We start from the raw sequence: 19,654 nt of genomic DNA, 5'->3' as shown, positions 1-19,654 counted from the left end.
CAATCCTACAGTAATGACTTCAGAACCTAAGATTTCACCAGAATGAAATCGAATAGCATCAAGAGTATGTAGCACTTCGTTAAACAGAGTATTCCCTAATCTCAAGGCACCTAAAAGTTCAATTCAGGAGACTGCGAGGGTGGGGGAGGGAGGAGGATTATGAAGAAGAAGTGTTTCAGTAAGAACTGAACTTCTCTTTGAAGAAGCAAGGCCCTAGTTTCTAGAATACTGCAAGCAAGGGGTCAAAGGTTTTTGAAAGTTTTTCTGGAGGAGACAAAGTCAAGAAAGAAGACTTCTAAGGATAAGCAAAGGATTGGAACACCCCTTTCCCTCTCTAAACCGAGGACGCGTTTTAGATTCAGCTGTGCTAAGACATCTTCCTATAAAACAAAGCCAAGACGTAACTGTAAGAGTATCAGAGGTGTGGCATCTTTCGGGATGAGGCTCAAGTTTAAACTCCGCTTTAGAAACAGCAGTCCCGGCTCAGAGCTCGGAAAGGAAAGTCCAGGAGAAGCCATCAGTCAGGTCTTCCCGCAGGAAGGTCGGCGCTGAGGTTGGAACCGGCCCTGGAGCACCAGAGCAGACGCCCTGGGGGTGAAGACAGCTGGGCTGTAGGGCCGGCACAGTCTGGGGGTGCGCCTCCGTATCAGCCACTCTTCAGTTTAGCTACCTACTCCAGGAAAGCGCAGAGGGGACTCGCCTGGAGTTAGGCTCTCTGGAGGCTGTCAGCGCTCTTTAGGACCTCAGGGAAACCCGAGAGATTCTGGCTTTAGGACCCAGGAACTCCACGGCAGCCCTGACTTAGTTGCCTTGGACCACAGCACCACCTACTTATAGAAGCATCCCGAGCCTGGGCCCGGCTGCATCTCCATCGGAAAGTGCGCTCGCCATCCCTTCGCCCTCCCAGGAGCGTTCTGTCTCCCACAGCTTGAAAGGGAGAAACCTTAGCTGAAAAGTGGCTGTGGAGAGAGCTCTGGAAACCGCACAATTGGATACGGATCCAGAGAGTGAGAGCGGGCGTGCCCCTCGCCTGAGGATCGCACTCACCGGCGGGGACGCAGCATCCCAGAGGCTGCGGCCCCGCCCGCCCAGCCGCGCTCCTGCTAGGCGCGGTCAGTCCGGAGGAACCTCCGCGTGCTTCGAACCCACCGCGGCCGCCCGCACCCCAGAGCTGCCACGCGCTCCCTGCGGGTCTCGCCAAACTTTTCCCCAGCCCACGTGCTAGCGAGGTGTCTCGCTTCCCGATCCCGAGATGGAGCGCCGCGCCTAGGCACGCCGCGCAGCCTGAGACCTAAGTGCTCACGGTAGGCGACCCGCGCCCGCCACCGTGGCCACCGCGCTTGGGTACCCAACTGCTGGGCCAAAGGACCTAAGAGCGCGCCTTTAACCCTGCACCCTCGGGGACCGTGGAGCTCTTTTCTTTTCCCGAAGCGCCCGCGCAACGTCCCTTCCCCGGGGTCGGAGCCTGTAGGTCCGCAGAGGTTGCTAATTCACTGATTGTAATCACCTTGCTCTCCAAGTTGCCTGCAGCTGTGCGCTCCGGGTTAAGCCGCTCCGCGGCTCGCGCCAGGCAGTGAGTTCGCTTTCCCCCTCCCTTCCCTTATTAAATTGGGACGCGTGAAGAGGCAGCTGCCTCCCTGGGCCTCTCTCCACCCGGCTTTTCCTCCTCGTCTCTCAGGTTCAAGGCGGAGAGATGTCGAACTGACCCGCGCTGACCCCCGGCTAGTGGAGGCTCCCCCCTCGGCGTCTTCCCCAGCAGCGCGGTCTGCGCCGGCTCCTCGGATGAGCCCTCCGGTTCCCCGACTTTGAGAGGCGTCTCTCCCCCGCCCGACCGCCCAGATGCAGTTTCGTCTCTTCTCCTTTGCCCTCATCATCCTGAACTGTATGGATTACAGCCACTGCCAAGGCAATCGATGGAGACGCAGTAAGAGAGGTGGGTTCTACTCTGCCGGAGCCGCGTGGGGTCGGGGCCGCCGGCGGAGGCACTCGCACCGGGGCTCAGGTGGGCAGGGCCGTGCCCTCCACCCGGCCTTTGGGCTCCTCACCTTCCGGGCCCCGGGGCGCTGCCGAGAGCTCGGTCTTTTCTGTCCTCAGTAGGCGCGGCGAGCCGGGTGAGCCGGGCGTCCTGCGGGCGCTCCGGGCTGAGAGGTGCGGTGCGCACCCACCTTAGCTGTCGAGCTTCTCCTTCTGAACTCTTTTCTTTAGGTCTCATTTTTTTTTTTTTTAATCCGGCATCCTTTTTTTTTTTTTCTTGTTATTTGTCTTTTTCTGTTTTTAGTCCTCTCAGCTATCTCCCCTTAAGCTCATTGTTCTCTATCTTCGCCACCCACGTGCGCCCCAAACCCTGTCCCCAGATGGTTTTCGATACGGCCTACCTACAACTCTGTGTGTGTCTGTGTCTGCGCGCGCGTGTGGGCCAGAAAGCGCGAGCGAGAGGGCTGGTGAGGGGTACATTCCCAGGAAAAGAGTAATACTGTCTTCCTCTGGACCCTAAGACGAGGTGGAAGGACGCACTGAACTTGGTACACTGAGCAGCAACTCGTGAGCAGGTTGTTTTGTGGGGAGCGCTCGCTGGCAGAATGATATTTTGGGAACAGGCCCCGAGTTTGCCCTCTGCGTTTACTTCCCTCACAAGCAGCTATTTCTGAGGTTCCTGGCCTCGGTGACACTCACTTGTGGCTTTTTTAGCCTCCCCTCCCTCTCCATCACCTGTGTGCGCTGCCGGAAGGCCAGTGGAAGCCTCCAGAACGGTTTCAGAGAGCTAGCTTCCCCGAAGATTTAGTGCGCCCGTGTTTGAGTCCTGCTGCGGCTGCAGCTAATCTAACTTCATTTTAGGGGAAGGGCTGCTAAACACAATTAAGTCTCCTGAAGGATTTAAACACAAACCACAACACTCCCACCGCCAACACACACGCTCACCTTCCACTACTGCCTCGCGGAAGGTGGACAGCAGCTCCCCAGAGCTTTTCCATCTTGGTCTAGCAATTTGGACTTCTGCGCAGTTAAAATTTGTTCCTGAGGTTGACAGATTTGGATTTTTCTGGGATGTGAATGTCTCGTTCGACCTGTGATGTGGGTTGTTTCTGACTCGTTTTATGGAATCTCCAGTCCTGCATCCAGATTTTGGAGAGAGCTTTTTGCGCCCTTATTTTTTCAAAGCTTTTTAGGACGTCGTTAAGCTGTTCTCACCTACCGGCAGGGCTGAAGGTTGGCCGGCCTGAGGGCAGAGCCCAGGACAGCTGGTCGTATGCGATTTCCGCCGCCTCCGCTCTGCAATTGACACCATGGAGCTGAGGTTAAAAAGGACACCCCTTTCTCCAACCCCCAGTTCTCTTACTCTTGGTCTCTCATTTCTGACATTTCGAAAATGCTTATCTTCACAAGTTTTTCTGAATAAATACATTAGGGAGGAATTTCTTCCCAGAGGCTGTGAAAGTTTGATATTGTTATGTCTTGCAAAAGTCCCTTTCCATCTCCTTCACCTCCCATTTCCTTTCTCCACCCCAGTATTTTCTTTCCAGGTATCACTTGGTAGAGGTGGCAGGTTTTGATCACACTGTGGTCAAAGTGTTTGGAGAGGTTCCCCCGACCCTCCTCCTTATAAACGGAGGTTGCAGTCTATTCGATTGAAAAGACTAATAGTGTTCAACATACAGAAAGAGCTAAAACCCCTTGCCAAATTCTTGTTTATTGAATGACTTGCTAATTCAGCGGTGTCTTTCTGATCCACACTGCTTGTTGCATTGTGGTTGAAGGGAGGAATGGAGCTTGTTGCTTTAGTAGAACTTAACACATAGATGCTTTTTGGTGGAGCATGGCTTTACAGCACCCCTGCGGCCAGAAGTGATACTGCATGCTTTTATTTGCAGTACCATCTCCAAAGTTCTGCCTATGCCTCTTTAAGTATCTGATGCAAAACCTATTTGTTTCAAAGCTGCTTTAGCAAAATCTCAAGGCAATTACTGCTACATCCCCAAGTGCTGACATTTAGAAACCCAATTCTAAAGTATGCAACTTTTGCCACTGTAGTTACTTTTGCCAGATAAACCTTTCAATTTAATAAAATTCAAATGCTTTCAAACTACATATAAACTAGTAAGGTTGTAAAGGAAAAAAAAAAAATCAAAGTGTGTGTATTTCCCTTAACAGATGTCCCTTTCCAAACCTCAAGCTGCTGGCTAAAATAACTTCGGTCCTTAAAAGTGACCACACTATCTGTGCCAACAAAAGGCGTACTGTGTTTTTAATTAAAAGTGGAACTACTTAAAGGGCTGGCTAGACAGTGTAGGGTGATAGTAGCTTTTCTGCTTTGCAAGGAAGCTTAAGGATTGCATTGTGAGAGTATTGAAATGAATAGAGATCTAACTCAGGTTGTGTGAATTGTCCCTCTTCACAGGCTTAAGCTGTTTTTAATTGATCTCATGTCTGCTGATTGATCATACACCAATTGTTGCACATACCAAACAATTGGCTTTCCCAAAGGAGATTGATTTAAATTAGTTCCTTGGTGAATGCTTGAGTACTAGCCAAATCATGTCAGTAGTGACAGTTGACATGCTGGAGCCTATTGTGGTACCAACATTTCCCCTTTTCCCTTTGTTTTGGATGGTGGCAGTTAAGTATTACTTTCTAGGAAGAAAAGTGATTAGTACCGTAAAAAAAGGTGCTGTGGCTTAGAAAATCAGTTATTTTCTTGACTTTGTGCTGTGATGTCGGCAGCAGTGATATCAGGATTGGTTAGGCTAATGCCTAGGATCTGATTCTTTTCCTTTTTTTCATATTCCATCTGCAAATAATCAAACCTTCACTGTGGAGCATTCTCAGAACTCCTTTGGCATTATGTTTAGTCTGCTCTATGATCTCAGATGCTCTATAATATCATTTTCTTAATGAAATAAAATTCTTGGCAGAGATCAGATAATTTAGTCAGTTAAAATCAATTGCATCCAGTCTAGAATAGAGAGTAAATATATCATTTAACTCTATGCTTTATTTCAAAATATGGCCAGAGGATTAGAGAATAGAATATCAGATAAAACTTCTTAAGGGGAGACCATCATAAACAACACTAGCCACCTACGAGTCTTTTGCCTGCTTATTTAGAAAACAAAACCAGACAATAGAAATGCATTTAATAGTGACTGCTGGGTCTTGGCAGCAATATGTTAGACAGTAAGGCACAACACAGTAGTGTGAATGGATTTCTTATGGGGGGAGACACATGCCAGTGTTTTGAAAAGCTGATTGACAACTCTCGTTTTGTCTGCCTGGTAACAGTCATAACTCATTGGCCCTCTCACTCTCCAGTCCCTTTTGAAAACAGTCATTATTAGCTACTATTAACCCCTCTAGCCTGAATTTTGGGCCCTCTTATGATTTATTTGCGTGGTAAACTGGGTTATTCAATTTGTTTTATTTGAGGGGTTGGTTGTAAGTCACATTTCAGGCTGAATTACTGAAAAGAGGATAGATATCATGATTTTATTATGGTATTCCTAGGATTTCTTGAGTTTATATGTAGTGGTTTCATTTTATATATCTTTTGTTCCAGTGATATGCCCCGTCACAAATTTACCAGGGATTTATGAAAACTTCTTCATGAAACTTTCAAAAGCAGCAAGGCTCCCAGACATGTAATTGTGTTTCTGGTGGTCTGATGGTAGGGGGCGCGGTATGACAAGTGTTTCCTGCTGTAGCCTTTTTCCTACTGAAGCTTCCTTCAGCTTCTCCCTCCATAACCGCTCATTTTCCTATGATTTGACTTGGCTTCTTCCATGAAACAAATGTTTATCACAAATAGTGTGGTATGTTTGTGGCAACTTTGGTTTTAAAAAAAAAAACTCATGTTTTCTCTTAAAACTTGCAGTGCTGAATTAATTTGTATTTTTAAAAATTGAATGAAAAGATGTGGAGATAATTTACAAGTTTCTCAAGTACTTTTAATGATAGCTCATTTCTCACAGTATTCTTTGAAAATAAAAATGGCACATGGAACATATTAACCTACTCTTAAAAGCTTCAAAATACATTTTGTATGCTTGCTTTTTTAAGTTCCAGAGTGTTTCAGAAAAGCTCAGTGTGATGTTTAACTTTGTAGCATAAATACATTCTTTCTTCTGTTGTTAATGGGCTTTTCTTTCAACATAATTCTGAGTTTTTCTGGCTAGTATCTTACCAATGCACAGAGGGTAGAAAGTTGCCATGTCCCAACCAACATCTTACCCTGCTTCTGAAATTTGGAAGTGATTAAGAATAGGTGACATTTCGTCAGGCCTCCACTTAATTCTGGCTTTGTTAACTGTTTATAAATTCAGCTTGAGTAGAATCCAATGTTTGCAGAAATCACAAGTTGGAAATGACACTTCTAATTTCTTAATGACCAGCCACCTCTTGATTTATTCAGAGACTAACTGGCCAGTTTATAGATTATCCCGGCCACGTTATTCCTTTACTCCCAACTGACTGCCGTTTGAACCTTTTTTTTTTTTCTGGAAATAAGCACTCTTACACCTCCAAAGTTCAGGAAATAGATGACAGACAAATCACTCGCCATAATACTTCAGAACCACCCTGCTAAAAGGAAGTAGTAAGCTCAAAATATTCTTTTTTCAAAATGTTGTGACGTTCGTTCCTCTCCCCCTCCATTATCTACCACAATCAAGGATTGACCATTAGATAAAGAGTGTTGTGTGTCACATTTGTAAGTTTTCACATTTTGAGCTGGAATGCATATGGAAGTCACTAATTAATAAAGTACATACATAATATATAATCATGTGTGTTAGGGAAGGCATATCTATTACATGCTTATACGTGTGTGTGTGTGTAGGTGTGTGTGAAGGGGGGAGAGTATGACCATGGATGGTTGGCTTTTGTAACTAAAAGGACTTTTACTCGTCTTTCCCGTTTTTCATCTTGTTCTCAGGAGCAGGACAGGGGTCAGAGGAAAGCTGTAGGTGAGGGGCTGAGGACTAGGAGAGGGAATGGGGAGGGCACAGTGTTTTTACTCTTTCCAAGGCCCACCCCTCTCCTCTGGGACCTTTCTGTATGAGTAGCCCTCTTTTCAAACATGCTGCTATCCCTCTTGTCCTGAAATCTCCTTCTTTCTCTTATTTCTTTCCAATCTTCTGCTTCATTTCAGCCCTTCTCTTGTCTTGCCTTCACTCACTGTTCAATCTGTCACAACCTGGCTTCTACCTCTGTTTTATGGGAAGGATTTTCTTGGTGATCATCCATGCTCAATACTCACCTCAATGCCAACCCCACCTATGTCATTCCAGTCCTCCCGTCACTAAGATGATCACTCCTTTCCAAGGTTTTATTTATTTATTCTTCTTAGTGACACTGCACTCTAGTTTTGCCTCCCATGTTCTGTGCATTTTCCTTCTTTGGTCTCCTCATTCACAGTGGGAGTATGCTAGTATTTCCTTGCTTTTCTTCTTTCCCTTGGAGGATTTTGTCCATCCCTGTACGCTCAACTGCTTTTTCCATGTAAAGTCCTTTAGCTCTATCTCCCATTTTTTTGAGCTTCAGGTTATATTACTTTCTGATTTCCCAGCTACTGCCATATGGATAGATCCTTCACGCACCCTCATATGTGGATAGATATTCCATTCCATGCACACTGAACTTGACGACTCATTCCCTCTTCTGTGCTCTCTCCCAAATATGTTCCTCTACTTGTGTTCCTTTTTCCTGCTCACGGGTTTCTCGGTGTCAAGGCTGGAAGCCTCACTGCAGTCTTTGACTTTCCCGTTGTCTCTGCTGCTGCTGCTGCTGCTGAGTCACTTCAGTCGTGTCCGACTCTGTGTGACCCCATAGACGGAAGCCCACCAGGCTCCCCCGTCCCTGGGATTCTCCAGGCAAGAACACTGGAGTGGGTTGCCATTTACTTCTGCAATGTGTGAAAGGGAAAAGTGAAAGTAAAGTCGCTCAGTCATGTCGACCCCTAGCGACCCCACGGACTGCAGCCTACCAGGCTCCTCCATCCATGGGGTTTTCTAGGCAATAGTACTGGAGTGGCTTGCCATTTCTTCTCCGCCCGTTGTCTCTACTATTGGTTTATTCAGTCTTAGCAGCGGGTATCAGAAGTGGTGCTTGTATTGACCCGATACTTTCCATTCCCAAGGGTATTTCCTAGCTCAGGTCCTCACCCACTCATCTCTCATCGTCCACTTTCTCGCTCCGTCCTTTACAATGCTGCCACATTGAATTTTTCTCAGTGTGATCCACAGATCCGAGCATGTTACTTCTTTGCTAATAAACCTCCAACCTCCCAGGTCTCCCTATTGACTTAAGCATAAGTTCCAGCTTCTTTCACTTTACATTCAAAGGCACTCCACCATCTGATCAGTCTTTTTTGAATCTTCCACCACCATGAAAGTACTGTATGCTCAAGCTATTCTAAATTATTTCATTTTCAACCATACCATTGTGTTTTCATGCTTTTGTGTTGTTGAGCATGCGGTGGTGCCCAGCTAAATAAAATGTCATGGCCTCTGTGAAGCCTTCCTGGAATTTTCCCTAAAAGCTTGCTTAGCTTTTCATACTACTCCTAAAGGACTCCCATTTTACCTTTATTCTGGTTACTTTGCCATATGTGTCATCCTTTCTATATATTAAGCTTCTCTAGGGCAGAACTTTGGCACATTCATCTTAATACTCCTCAAACCAGGCCAAATAGAGTGCTTCCTTCACAAGTTGTGCCTGAACAAAAAAGTCATTGAGATTTTGTTGTTTGCTCTTAAAATAATGCTAATGACTTAATGAGAAACGTTTTTCTTTTCTTTTTTTAGGGTCAGCTTTCAACTTTTTATTTTGTATTGGGTATAGCTGATTAACAATGTTGTGATAGTTTCAGGTGAACAATGAAGGAACTCAGCCTTACATATACACATGTCCATTCTCCCCCAAGTCCCCACCATCCCGGCTGCCACATGACACTGAGCAGAGTTACCTGTGCTTTACAGTAGGTCCTTGCTGGTTATCCATTTAAAGTACAGCAGTGTGTACATGTCCATCCCAGACTCCCTAACTGTCCCTTTCCCCAAGAAACTGTACCTTCCTTCTCTAAGTCTGTGAATCTTTTTGTTTTATAAGTTCATTTGTGTCTTTTTTTCTTAGATTCCACATATAAAGGGTTTCATGCAATGTATCTTCTCTGTCCGACGTTTTCACTCCGTATGACAATCTCCAGGTCCATCCATGTTGCTGGAAACGGCATTAGAAATGTTTTTCTTTTAAATTCAAAGTTCTTTGCACATAGTTGAAGTTTGAATGAATAATTAGATAATAGATATAATTTCATTATTTACTACTCTTCTTTAGAGTTTAAAGATAAGCAATGCTGACATATAAAAGCATCCCCAGCCTAGCCTTATTCTTAAGTCTCTGATAGTCTTCAGCATTTCACAGAATACACTAGTGCTCTTGTGTGTTTTCCTATACCTGTTTATTATTTGAATGATAGAGGATGAGTTGGGGCAGGGGAGGGGAAACTGGGTGTAAACTGTATCTAAAAATACTTCTAGAAAAACAAACAAATATAAAAACAAAAAAATTGTAAATAAATAAAAATACTTCTAAAGAAAGGGCCAAAAGGGATTTTCATTTCCAAACTCTTTGTCTATATGAATAATTATTTAGACCAAAAAGAAAGTTTTTATCTTCTTAAAAGGCAATCATATTAATAACATAAATTAGTGCAGGCAGACATTCAGTCTTTTATTTATGACTTTAGAATAATATAGCTATGTAGACATGCCTATGAGAGACAGATGTGTGTGTGTGTGCGTGTGTGTATTACAACAAATTTTAGGGTAGATGGGAATAGAGTACATAGTTTTTGTCCAGTGCCTACCAGGAGAACACAGACATTTTGCTGCCCTTTGAAGGATGTGAGACTGGCTTGACTAATGAAGAAGCTGAGGTGCTTATTGAAATGTGTTATTTAAAAAACCAGTAGTTAAGTGGAAGAGAGCAAGAACTAGAACCCAGCCCTCCTGAACTCACTGACTTTTCCTGAACAAAGTACACTTTCAACATAAGCATTCCTTTTATTTTATTTATTTTTAAAATTTTTATTTATTTATTCTTTTAATTAACTTATTTTTATTGGAGGCTAGTTACTTTACAATATTATATTGGTTGGTTTTGCCATACATTGACATGAATCCGCCCTGGGTGTACATGTGTTCCCCCTGCATTCCTTTTAAAAGAAGGAATCACCTTTGAAGTCATTCAGATGTTCTTTGGACCCAGAGTTTCACTGAACCTCGGAACTTGCTGCAACTCAATAATGCTAACTTAACTGGCCTTAAGGAACTTAAGGCTGAAGGGGTGAAATAACTGAGGTTTAGGACCGTAAAAGACCCTGATGCTGGGAAAGATTGAAAGCAGGAGGAGAAGGGGACGACAGAGGATGAGATGGTTGGATGGCATCACCTATTCAATGGACATGAGTTTGAGCAAGCTCCAGGAGATAGTGAAGGACAGGGAGGCCTGGTGTGCTGTAGTTCATGGGGTTGAAAACAGTTGGACATGACTGAACTGACTGACTGAAGATTGTAGTGTGATCTGGTAAAAGCTTGCATGCTTGTGTTGCTAATTTTTTAAATCATCATTCTTGAATATGAATTATAGGAACTTTAATTTCGGGTACTCTAGTAGCCAGAACAGTTATGTGTGTGTGTCTGACGGTGTGCTTGTGCATTTGTATATAAATATGTGTGTTGTAGGGATGTGTGTGTATGTGTGTCTATATATTATATATATATATTTTATACATAAACATTTATATCATGAAACCATTGTATGATCAGAATAGCCAATCAACGTTAGAGGAAAGCTAGTATTATTTTGACTCTTAAAATGTCAAGAAACTATAATTATAGGTAGTTCTTCACCTTATATAGTCGTTTTGGGGAAAACCTTTACAATTTACTTAAAGCCATTTGATTTTTTCATCACCTGCTGAAAGATACTAAAAGCACTTATAAAACAACTGGCCCTGTACATTTCTTTTGAGCAAATCTTCTTAACTTGGGGTCCAGAGATGGGGCCAGGGATGTTGTGAGTCTCCTGAAATTAGAATCAAAATATTTTCTTTCTTTCTTTTTGAGTGTAAAGAGAGATTCTAGAGCTTTCACTGCAGTCTTAAAGTGGCCATGGTTATCTTTCCTTAAAGAAGTTAAGAAGCATTGGTTAAAGAAATAGAAGGTAGACCTTCTATTAATGAGCATGATGCCAGTTGGCTGCTTCAAATTGACATAGACATTTGTTTCCTAAAAGTTTATTTTCAGTGTGTGGGCTTCCAGCCATTTGCCATGTGTGTACTTCATAATATGAGGACACATTGGAAACACTACCTCAAGACTTATTTCAGTAAGTAAGTACTTGGCTAATAGTCCCTTTCTCAAAGGCAATAGTTGTTATATTGTCTCTATTCCCTAAAAAGTTTATAAAAGTACAAAATAAACAAAATAAGGGGCTCTGTTAAAACTTCTTGCATGGTCTAATTTTTATCTCCTTAACTAAACAGTAATATAAAGTTTTAGAAATCAGTGTTGCAATTTTCCAGCTGACAATGTGCAGTGCTGGCATTGAGGGATCTGTGTGTATCACGCTGCCAGTTCACAGGCCGGTCAGAGCCAGGCAGAGCACTCTTCACTTCTGACCAAGCATGCTTTTACTAGATTTTTGCTTAGAATTTTCCTACTCTGATGGCCTTAGTCTCTCACCTATGGATGGATTCAGCTATCCAACCAGCCACCAGCTTTTAAAACAGACCGATAGAGGGCGCACTTTGCATTCTTTTCCTCGTGCTTTGTTCTAGGAAGTTCTGTAGGTTTTGTGCCTGCCTTGCTCTGTCCAGTAGGTTCAGGTGGCAAACCTGTTCTACAATTTCCGGTAAGACTGATACTGTGAATAACTTGACTTCCTCATGGAGAGGAAGGGAAAAAGAATCATAGAGAGAGCTTTCAGTTTTACTGAAATGTCTGGTTTTGGCCCCTAGACTCCTTATGACAAGACCTTCTCACCAAAAGGCAAACTTAACCAACCTCACAATTTTAATATTGTGAGGCAGATATTAAGCCTAGAGATGGTGTTACCCTGTAAGTGCATCACAGCTTCTGTAGCTACTTTGTAAAACATTAGTTTTTCTTTTTTAAAAAAGAAGGTTTACCATAAGCTACATGCCTAAAAGTGTAAAATTTAGTTGGTAAAATCTGGAGTTGACCAAACAACTTCAAGTTAATACTTTTCAATTGTTTGTCAAATTCTATAATCTTTATGTAGAGACCCATTTCATTCAGCAGATCTCTCACGTTGTAATCCTTTGAAAATGGTAAAAATTGTCTGATCTTATCTTGAAAATCCAAAGTTTAATTTTCTTTCGGTTCTGTTTCGCCTTCATGTAATAAAGCCTGATAGAGAACTTAATCCTGTCCCCTTGTTGTTGATCACCTTCCATTTTGTATTTTTTCTTTTTGTAAATCTGTTTCATTTTGTAATGCCTTTTTCTTGTAGTCAAAAGCTAGCTTTTGAAATTCCCTGGCAGTCCAGTTGTTAGGGCTAGGAGACTAATTTGAAAAACCAAATGTTGTTTGATAGTGGACAGCGGTAGTTCCCAGAAGCGTGATTAGTGGGTTGAGGTTAGTTTGGCTGCGGAACGTGGGCAGCTATTCACACCACTCCCCGTGGTCAGTAAGTCATGTAGTGACTGATGTGATTCTTGACCGAATCTGTCAATTATGAAAGATTTCTCTGTCCCCTCTTTAAATAATACTATTCTGAAAATTGATCTAGGGCTTAGCAATTGTCCCTTGAAAATTGATTTTTCAAAATTATGAATTTTGTGCAATTTAATTGTTCTTATATAGAAGTGAAAGTAACTAGTTCTTCACAGCTGCTGTGGGTGATCTCAACGTGATTTTGACTCAAAAGTGACTCAACATAAATAATAACTATTCTAAAGGCTTTGGCAAGCTTGGAGTCGTCATCTTTTTTGTTGTTGTTGAATTCTGAGGGAGTTTTGAAGAAATGGACGAGCCTGGACCTAGAGAGAGGAGGAAAGAGCAGAAATAGGATCAGTTCTTTCCAGGACTTGAGGTGTGTCATGTGGAGGCTATACCAGAGCTTTCCTGCAAAATGTGTTTCAATCCATTACCACTCTGTCAAATGTAATTTAAATAAAAGGATGTGATTCATTCTTTTGGGATTCAGGCAAAATGAAGGAGGCTCACAGGGAGGAAGAGTATGGCTTAATTTAAGAAACTATCCATTCATGTAAGAGACCCCTTCTTGATGCCCGGAATCATTGGAAGTTGCCCTTCTCCAACAGTAGAGCATATCTCTTAAGGGTGTTGTAAAAGCAGCGGCTGTACTGAGTGTAGAGAAATGTTGGCGGGTCACTGACACTACAAGAGCCATGATGAGCACACTTGTAATGCATCTGACGTCTAAGAGCTGTGTAAATAGAAATTCGTGCTGGCAATTATTTGGACTCAAGTTATTCTAAGACCTAACTGTGGCCTTCCTAAGTAGAGGACACTAAACAAAATTCTTTAGGTTCTGCATCTCATGCCTCTGAGTTATGATTCTAAGTTTCAGTGTTAAATATCATCCATGTTGAAGTTTAATCTGAATTCTCAGAAAGCAAACGATATTTCTCAATTGGTACATGACGATGATGTCAGTTTCGAGAACATTTCATTGTAAGAAAGTCAGATTTCAACGCAGCTATAACCAGCATGGGTTATTCTATACAAATACTTTGCTTTCCTTAATGGGGTGATTAGACTGGAAGATAAAGAAGCATTTGACAAAAAATTCATTAATCTTACTACTTTGCACTTATGAAAGCATAATGGACTTGAAAATTCTTTTGGAACACAGAATGCATGCATATTATACAATATCAAAATTACGTTATTTACTTGAGTTACATTTGACAGAGTGGTGAGTAATGGATTAATACACACTCCGGTACAATAAAGGACCTCTCTTCAGTCTTGTTTGGAACAATATATTCTTAATGATTTGCTTGAATACAGATGGCATGCCACCCACACTTCTGCATAATATGAAGTTGAAGAGGACATTAAATGTTGGTTGGTTACAAAAAGATCCTGATGGCTGGGAATAATAGCAGGAGGAACTCGTGAATAAAATCTTTTTTTAAAAAATTAGTTAATTTGGCTGCATCAGGTCTCAGTTGTGGTACTTGAGATCTTCAGTTTTTAGTTGTGGCATGCAGGATCTCAACTTAGGTTCAGCAGGTGGGATCTAGTTCCCTGAGCAAGGGATCGAGTCTGGGCCCCCTGCATTGGGAGCTCAGAGTCTTAGCCACTGGACCACCAAGGGAGTCCCTGGATGAAATCTTAACAGGAAAAATACAGAGTTTAGATCTTAAGTTGAAGAAACCGACTATGGAAGAAAAGGATGTTGCAGGGGTTATCATTCATTTTTGACTGATCCTGAGGTGACAATGGGATATAGTAATGATATAGCTGCAAAAACGAGTTGGTTGCATTAAGAGAAATGTTTACCTAGATTAAAGAACGAGGTAGGTGAAGGTCCTCAGCCCACACCAGTGTCCTTCTCTGATGTCACTACTTTCAGAATTGGCAGCACACGTTATAAGACTGCATTGATTTCCTAGGGCTCCTGCAGCGAAGTACCACAAACCAGGTAACTTAAAGAGCAAAAATTAAGTTTCTTAACAGTTCTAGAGGATAGAAGCACAGTATTAAGGTGTCAGCAGGTCTCTGCCCACTTGTGAGATTATAGGGGAGGACCCTTCCTTGCCTCTTCTAGCTTCTGGGAGCCTTAGATATTCCTTAGTTTGCGGCAGCCTAACTCCAGTCACTTCCTTCATCTTCACAAGGCTGTCACCCCTCTGTGTTTGGTTTCTCATCTCTTCCTAAAACAATACCATTTATGTTGGAGGATATCCCATATTCGCTTAATTACAGCTGCAAAGATAATATTTCAAAATAAACTCACATTCACGGGTACTGAGGTATATGACTTCAGCATATATTTTGGAGAGTACCACTCAACCAATAGGTCCTAAACTGTGTCAGACCTTTTAGGTTCTTTAAATCCTCATTTTCAAAACTCTGACATAAGTATTATTATTAATTATACCATAACAATAGTATTAAAAGACAAAGTATTGGCAATAGAAGTATAATATTAATAACTGAGTTTAGACCACTGTATGTAGACCGTGTACTACATATAAAGCATGATATTGATGACACCTCTGGACTTGTGCACACAGTGGCCCTGGGCATGGGAATGCTTTAGACATGGTTTATAAGTGTTTTTTTGCATTTCTTTTCCATGGGGATAGCCCTTATGGCAAAAAGTGAAGAGGAACTAAAAAGCCTCTTGACCAACGTAAAAGAGGAGAGTGAAAAGTTTAGCTTGAAGCTGAACATTCAGAAAACGAATATCATGGCATCTGGTCCCATCACTTCATGGGAAATAGATGGGGAAACAGTGGAAACAGTGTCAGACTTTATTTTTTGGGGCTCCAAAATCACTGCAGATGCTGATTGCAGCCATGAAATTAAAAGATGCTTACTCCTTGGAAGGAGTGTTATGACCAACCTAGATAGCATATTGAAAAGCAGAGACATTACTTTGCCAACCAAGGTCCGTCTAGTCAAGGCTATGGTTTTTCCCGTGGTCATGTATGGATGTGAGAGTTGGACTGTGAAGAAAGCTGATTGCCGAAGAATTGATGCTTTTGAACTGTGGTGCTGAAGAAGACTCTTGAGAGTCCCTTGGACTGCAAGGAGATCCAACCAGTCCATTCTAAAGGAGATCAATCCTGGGTGTTCATTGGAAGGACTGATGCTAAAGCTGAAATTCCAATACTTGGCCACCTCATGTGACGAGTTGACTCACTGGAAAAGAGTCTGACACTGGGCGGGATTGGAGGTGGGAGGAGACGGGGACGACAGAGAATGAGATGGCTAGATGGCATCACCGACTTGATGGACATGAGTTTGAGTGAACTCCGGGAGTTGGTGATGGACAGGGAGGCCTGGCGTGCTGTGACTCATGGGGTCGCAAAGAGTTGGACACGACTGAGGGACTGAACTGAACTGATAAGTGTTTAGGTTTTGAAATGGGACCTGCAAATTCCTTTTTGCTGCTAAAATGCCATGAAATTGCACGAATCCATCTGAGTGTGTTGATTTACATTTTCAAATACATGAATCAAACTGATTTCTTCTTCAGCTAAAACTGAGAAAGTGAAAGTGAAGTTGCTCAGTCATGTCTGACTCTTTGTGACCCCATGGACTGTAGCCTACCAGGCTCCTCCATCCATGGAATTATTCAGGCAAGAATACTGGAGTGGGTTGCCATTTCCTTCTCCAAGGGGTCTTCCCGACCCAGGGATTGAACCCAGGTCTCCTGCATTGCGCACAGGTGCTTTTCCCTCTGAGCCACGAGGGAAGCCAAAAAAACCTGAGAATTCTCTTCAACTGCCTTCTTTTTGAAGTTTACAGAACTCCAGGAGCTGTTAGCCTCCTTTATGAAGAAATGTTTTCAAATATCAACATGGTCAACATGCTTCTGGTGTTAGAGGTATCTTAAATTAGTTCCCTCTGATTTTGAGTAGTATCTAATATTGGCACTACCTGGGAGCTTCCCAGGTGGTGCTAAAGAATCTGCCTGCCAATGCAGGAGACACAAGAGATGAGGGTTCAGTCCCTGGGCCGGGAAGATCCCCTGCAACAGGAAGTGGCAGCCACTCCAGTATTCTTGCCTGAGAAATCCCACGGACAGAGGAGCCTGGTAGGATACAGTCCATGGAGCTGCCAAGAGTGGGACATGACTGAGCGACTGAGCACATACACGGGAGCTGGATCTGTTCATACTTGTGTGCTCTATATAAAGGGCTAGGAAGAACATACTTAAATGTTACCATGTTTTGAATGTGATAAGTTTTAAACATACACAAAAGCAGAGAGGGTGGCATAATGACTGCCTGTCGCCCAGGTTGAACAAATATTGAGATTTCATCACACTAGTTACATCTATTCTTTATATCCTTAAGTTTTTAATGCTATATGTTATAAGGCAAATCTTAGATATTACACCATTTTACCTTACTTATTTCTGAATGCATTTCTTACAAATAGGAACATTTTCTTAGCAAACCGTGATGTTATTAACGTACTTGAATAAATTTCTTATTCCTTGGTAACACCTCATAATCAGTATGTCATCCAGCTTCATCAGTTGCCTCAACAATGTCTTTATACAGCTGATATGCACGAATCGGCATTGACATAACGCCCACTCATTGTACTTGCTATGTTCCTCAAGTTCCTTTGATTCTAGAGCAGCACTTCCTTCCCACTCAGCTTCCCATATCACTGACTTCTTGAAAAGATCAGATCTGTTTTCTACAGAATATCTGACATTTCGGATTTTTCCTTTCGCTCCCTTGTGGGGGTAACTTAACATCCTCTATCTGCCATGTTTTTGTAATCTAGAAACTCTCCTTGAAAGTTTAATTACAGTCAGGCTCAACTCTTTTGACTAGAATGCCCACAGCTGCTGCTGTGGACTTCATATTATAATGTGTCAGGAAGCACACAACATCCCATTCTTAGTGATGATAAGGTTAACCAGTAGGTTCATGTGGTAACAGCCCGATTCTTTCATACTGAGGTTCCTACTAACTTTTCATGTAATAGTTTCTACCATTGATCTTTGTCTGAATCATCAATTATTTTATGGGTTGTAAAATAGCTTTTTTGTTTGTTTTCTAATTTTATTCCTTCCACAATTATTATGTGAAATTCAATAAAGAACTGTTCCTTTACAACCATAGTTATTTTGTTAACTATGAAACAGTTCTTAGAGAGAGCAGACAGTACTTAATCCTTCCTCTTTAATTGCAGAGTAATGTTCAGAGTAAGGAGTTGATGCATGTTTGGCTGGCCAATGGGTCAGCTTTGATTTGTGTTGAGCCATGGCCTGTCAGATGGGGGAGGTGGAGTCTTCCAGTAGTTTCTGCTTACTGAAACATTAGTGCTGGATGACATAAAAAAAAAAAAAAGCACCTCTTTCTTGGCTTCTGCTAACAGAAATGAAATGCAAGCCTTCTGAAAACCTGAATTCTATTAGACATCTCCTGATAATGTTCTCTGTTAACAGCTTTCAGAGAAGGTACTGAGTGAACATACAGTAGCCAGTAGCGTCAGCCTAGTGTAATCTGACACTCATTGGGTAGAAAAACAGTACTTTGTGCTACTTAAACACTTGCTGGAAGGCTTAGGGAGGGGAGGAAGGAAAGTATTTGAGGAGATCAACTGGATATTGTAGAATAGAAGTAATGTCACCTGAGAAGGATTAAAGTTTCCTCAAAGGTTGACCTGAATGGCTGCATGCCGCTTAGAATGGGCGCCCCACGCCCATCGGCGGCTCAGTTTTAGCTGTGCAGTCTTTAACTTGAAGGTATGTGAAGGAAGGATCTAGAGATTGTCTTCAGCACTTAAGTGGCAGTAAAAGTTGTAGGAAAACAATTCTTCCTACTTATTAGCTGCAGCTAGTTCTTGCTAATTACAGAAATCTTTCCTTTATCCATTTAAAAACCTAGCTTGTCGCTACTAATTAAGTTACCATTGGTATCATTTTTGTATTACCTGTTGAAAAATACTATAATATCTACACTTCATAATTTTATTTAGTGAAATTGAAGATTTACTCCCGCAAGTGTCTTTTGGGAAGTGTAGATAAAGTTTTTTTTTTTAATATAAATATAAACACATTTAGAGCTAAATGTTTTTTTGAATATAAATATAAAAACATTTAGAGCATGGCTCGCAAAACAACTTGATAAGTATGTGGTTTTCTTAGAAGTAAAGTGCCTTCACAGTGTTAGGAAAGCAGAAAGTGTTATGAGCTGAAGAAACTGGTTATATTGCAAGTGAGGGAAACAGAACTGGCAAGGTGCCTCACTTCAATCTGTAAAGTAGGGGAAAATGAGCTATATCCACTAATGAGGGCTAGCAGTTCATGTGCCATTTTCTTCATTTAGATTTGCGACTTATTTTGGTATGAAATCCCCATCTTGTTGAGATATTTAGGTGTTTTGTTTTGGAAGCAAGTGGTAAAGACTTTATACTGTGTTCATGTAAGTCATTAATTTAAAAACCACTAACTGCAGAGTTTATTATGGATGTAATTCCAACATTAATTTATTGATGGAAATATGGAAAATAATAAATAAGGAAAACAAAGCTCCCAGTCATCTCTCCACTTAGCAGTAATCACTGTTAATATTTTGATTTTTCTCCTTCAAGATATTTCCTCACCTTGTACATAAATAAAAGGTTTTCAAATTTAATACATCATCAAGTACACAGTCGTAATTGTTTTAATGATATGTTTACTTCATAAGTCGTTGTTCATCATGATATTTTATTTATTTTTCAATTAATTTTAATTGGAGGGTAATTACTTTACAATATTATGGTGGTTTTGCCTTACATTGACATGAATCAGCCACAGGTGTACATGTGTCCCCCCATCTTAAACCCCCCTCCCACCTTCCTCCCCACCCCATCCCTCTGGGTTGTCCCAGAGAACCGGCTTTGGGTGCCCTGCTTCATGCTTTGAACTT

At 42.0% G+C, this 19,654-nt stretch overlaps 1 protein-coding gene across 2 annotated transcripts in view; it reads left to right on the top strand.

The window, feature by feature from the left end:
- Window positions 1-251: 251 nt before the first annotated feature.
- The window catches only part of RSPO2 (R-spondin 2), a 184,880-nt gene continuing 165,477 nt past the window's right edge, over window positions 252-19,654 (top strand). The window contains exons 1-2 of one of the 2 annotated variants that reach the window (XM_055432498.2): window positions 252-1,304; window positions 1,679-1,933. In XM_055432498.2, coding sequence (XP_055288473.1) covers window positions 1,840-1,933 — 94 coding nt within the window. In that variant the 5' untranslated portion in view covers window positions 252-1,304; window positions 1,679-1,839. Of the gene's footprint in view, window positions 1,305-1,360; window positions 1,574-1,678; window positions 1,934-19,654 lie in introns of those variants that run through there. The other variant, XM_055432497.2, reaches the window with a different exon arrangement.

The sequence above is a fragment of the Moschus berezovskii genome, chromosome 16 (assembly GCF_049115385.1).
Source record: "Moschus berezovskii isolate FMDL1 chromosome 16, NW_MosBer_1.0, whole genome shotgun sequence".
NCBI lineage: Eukaryota > Metazoa > Chordata > Mammalia > Artiodactyla > Moschidae > Moschus > Moschus berezovskii.
Note: the sequence above shows the minus strand (reverse complement) of the source record. Positions and strands in the feature narration are given on the sequence as shown.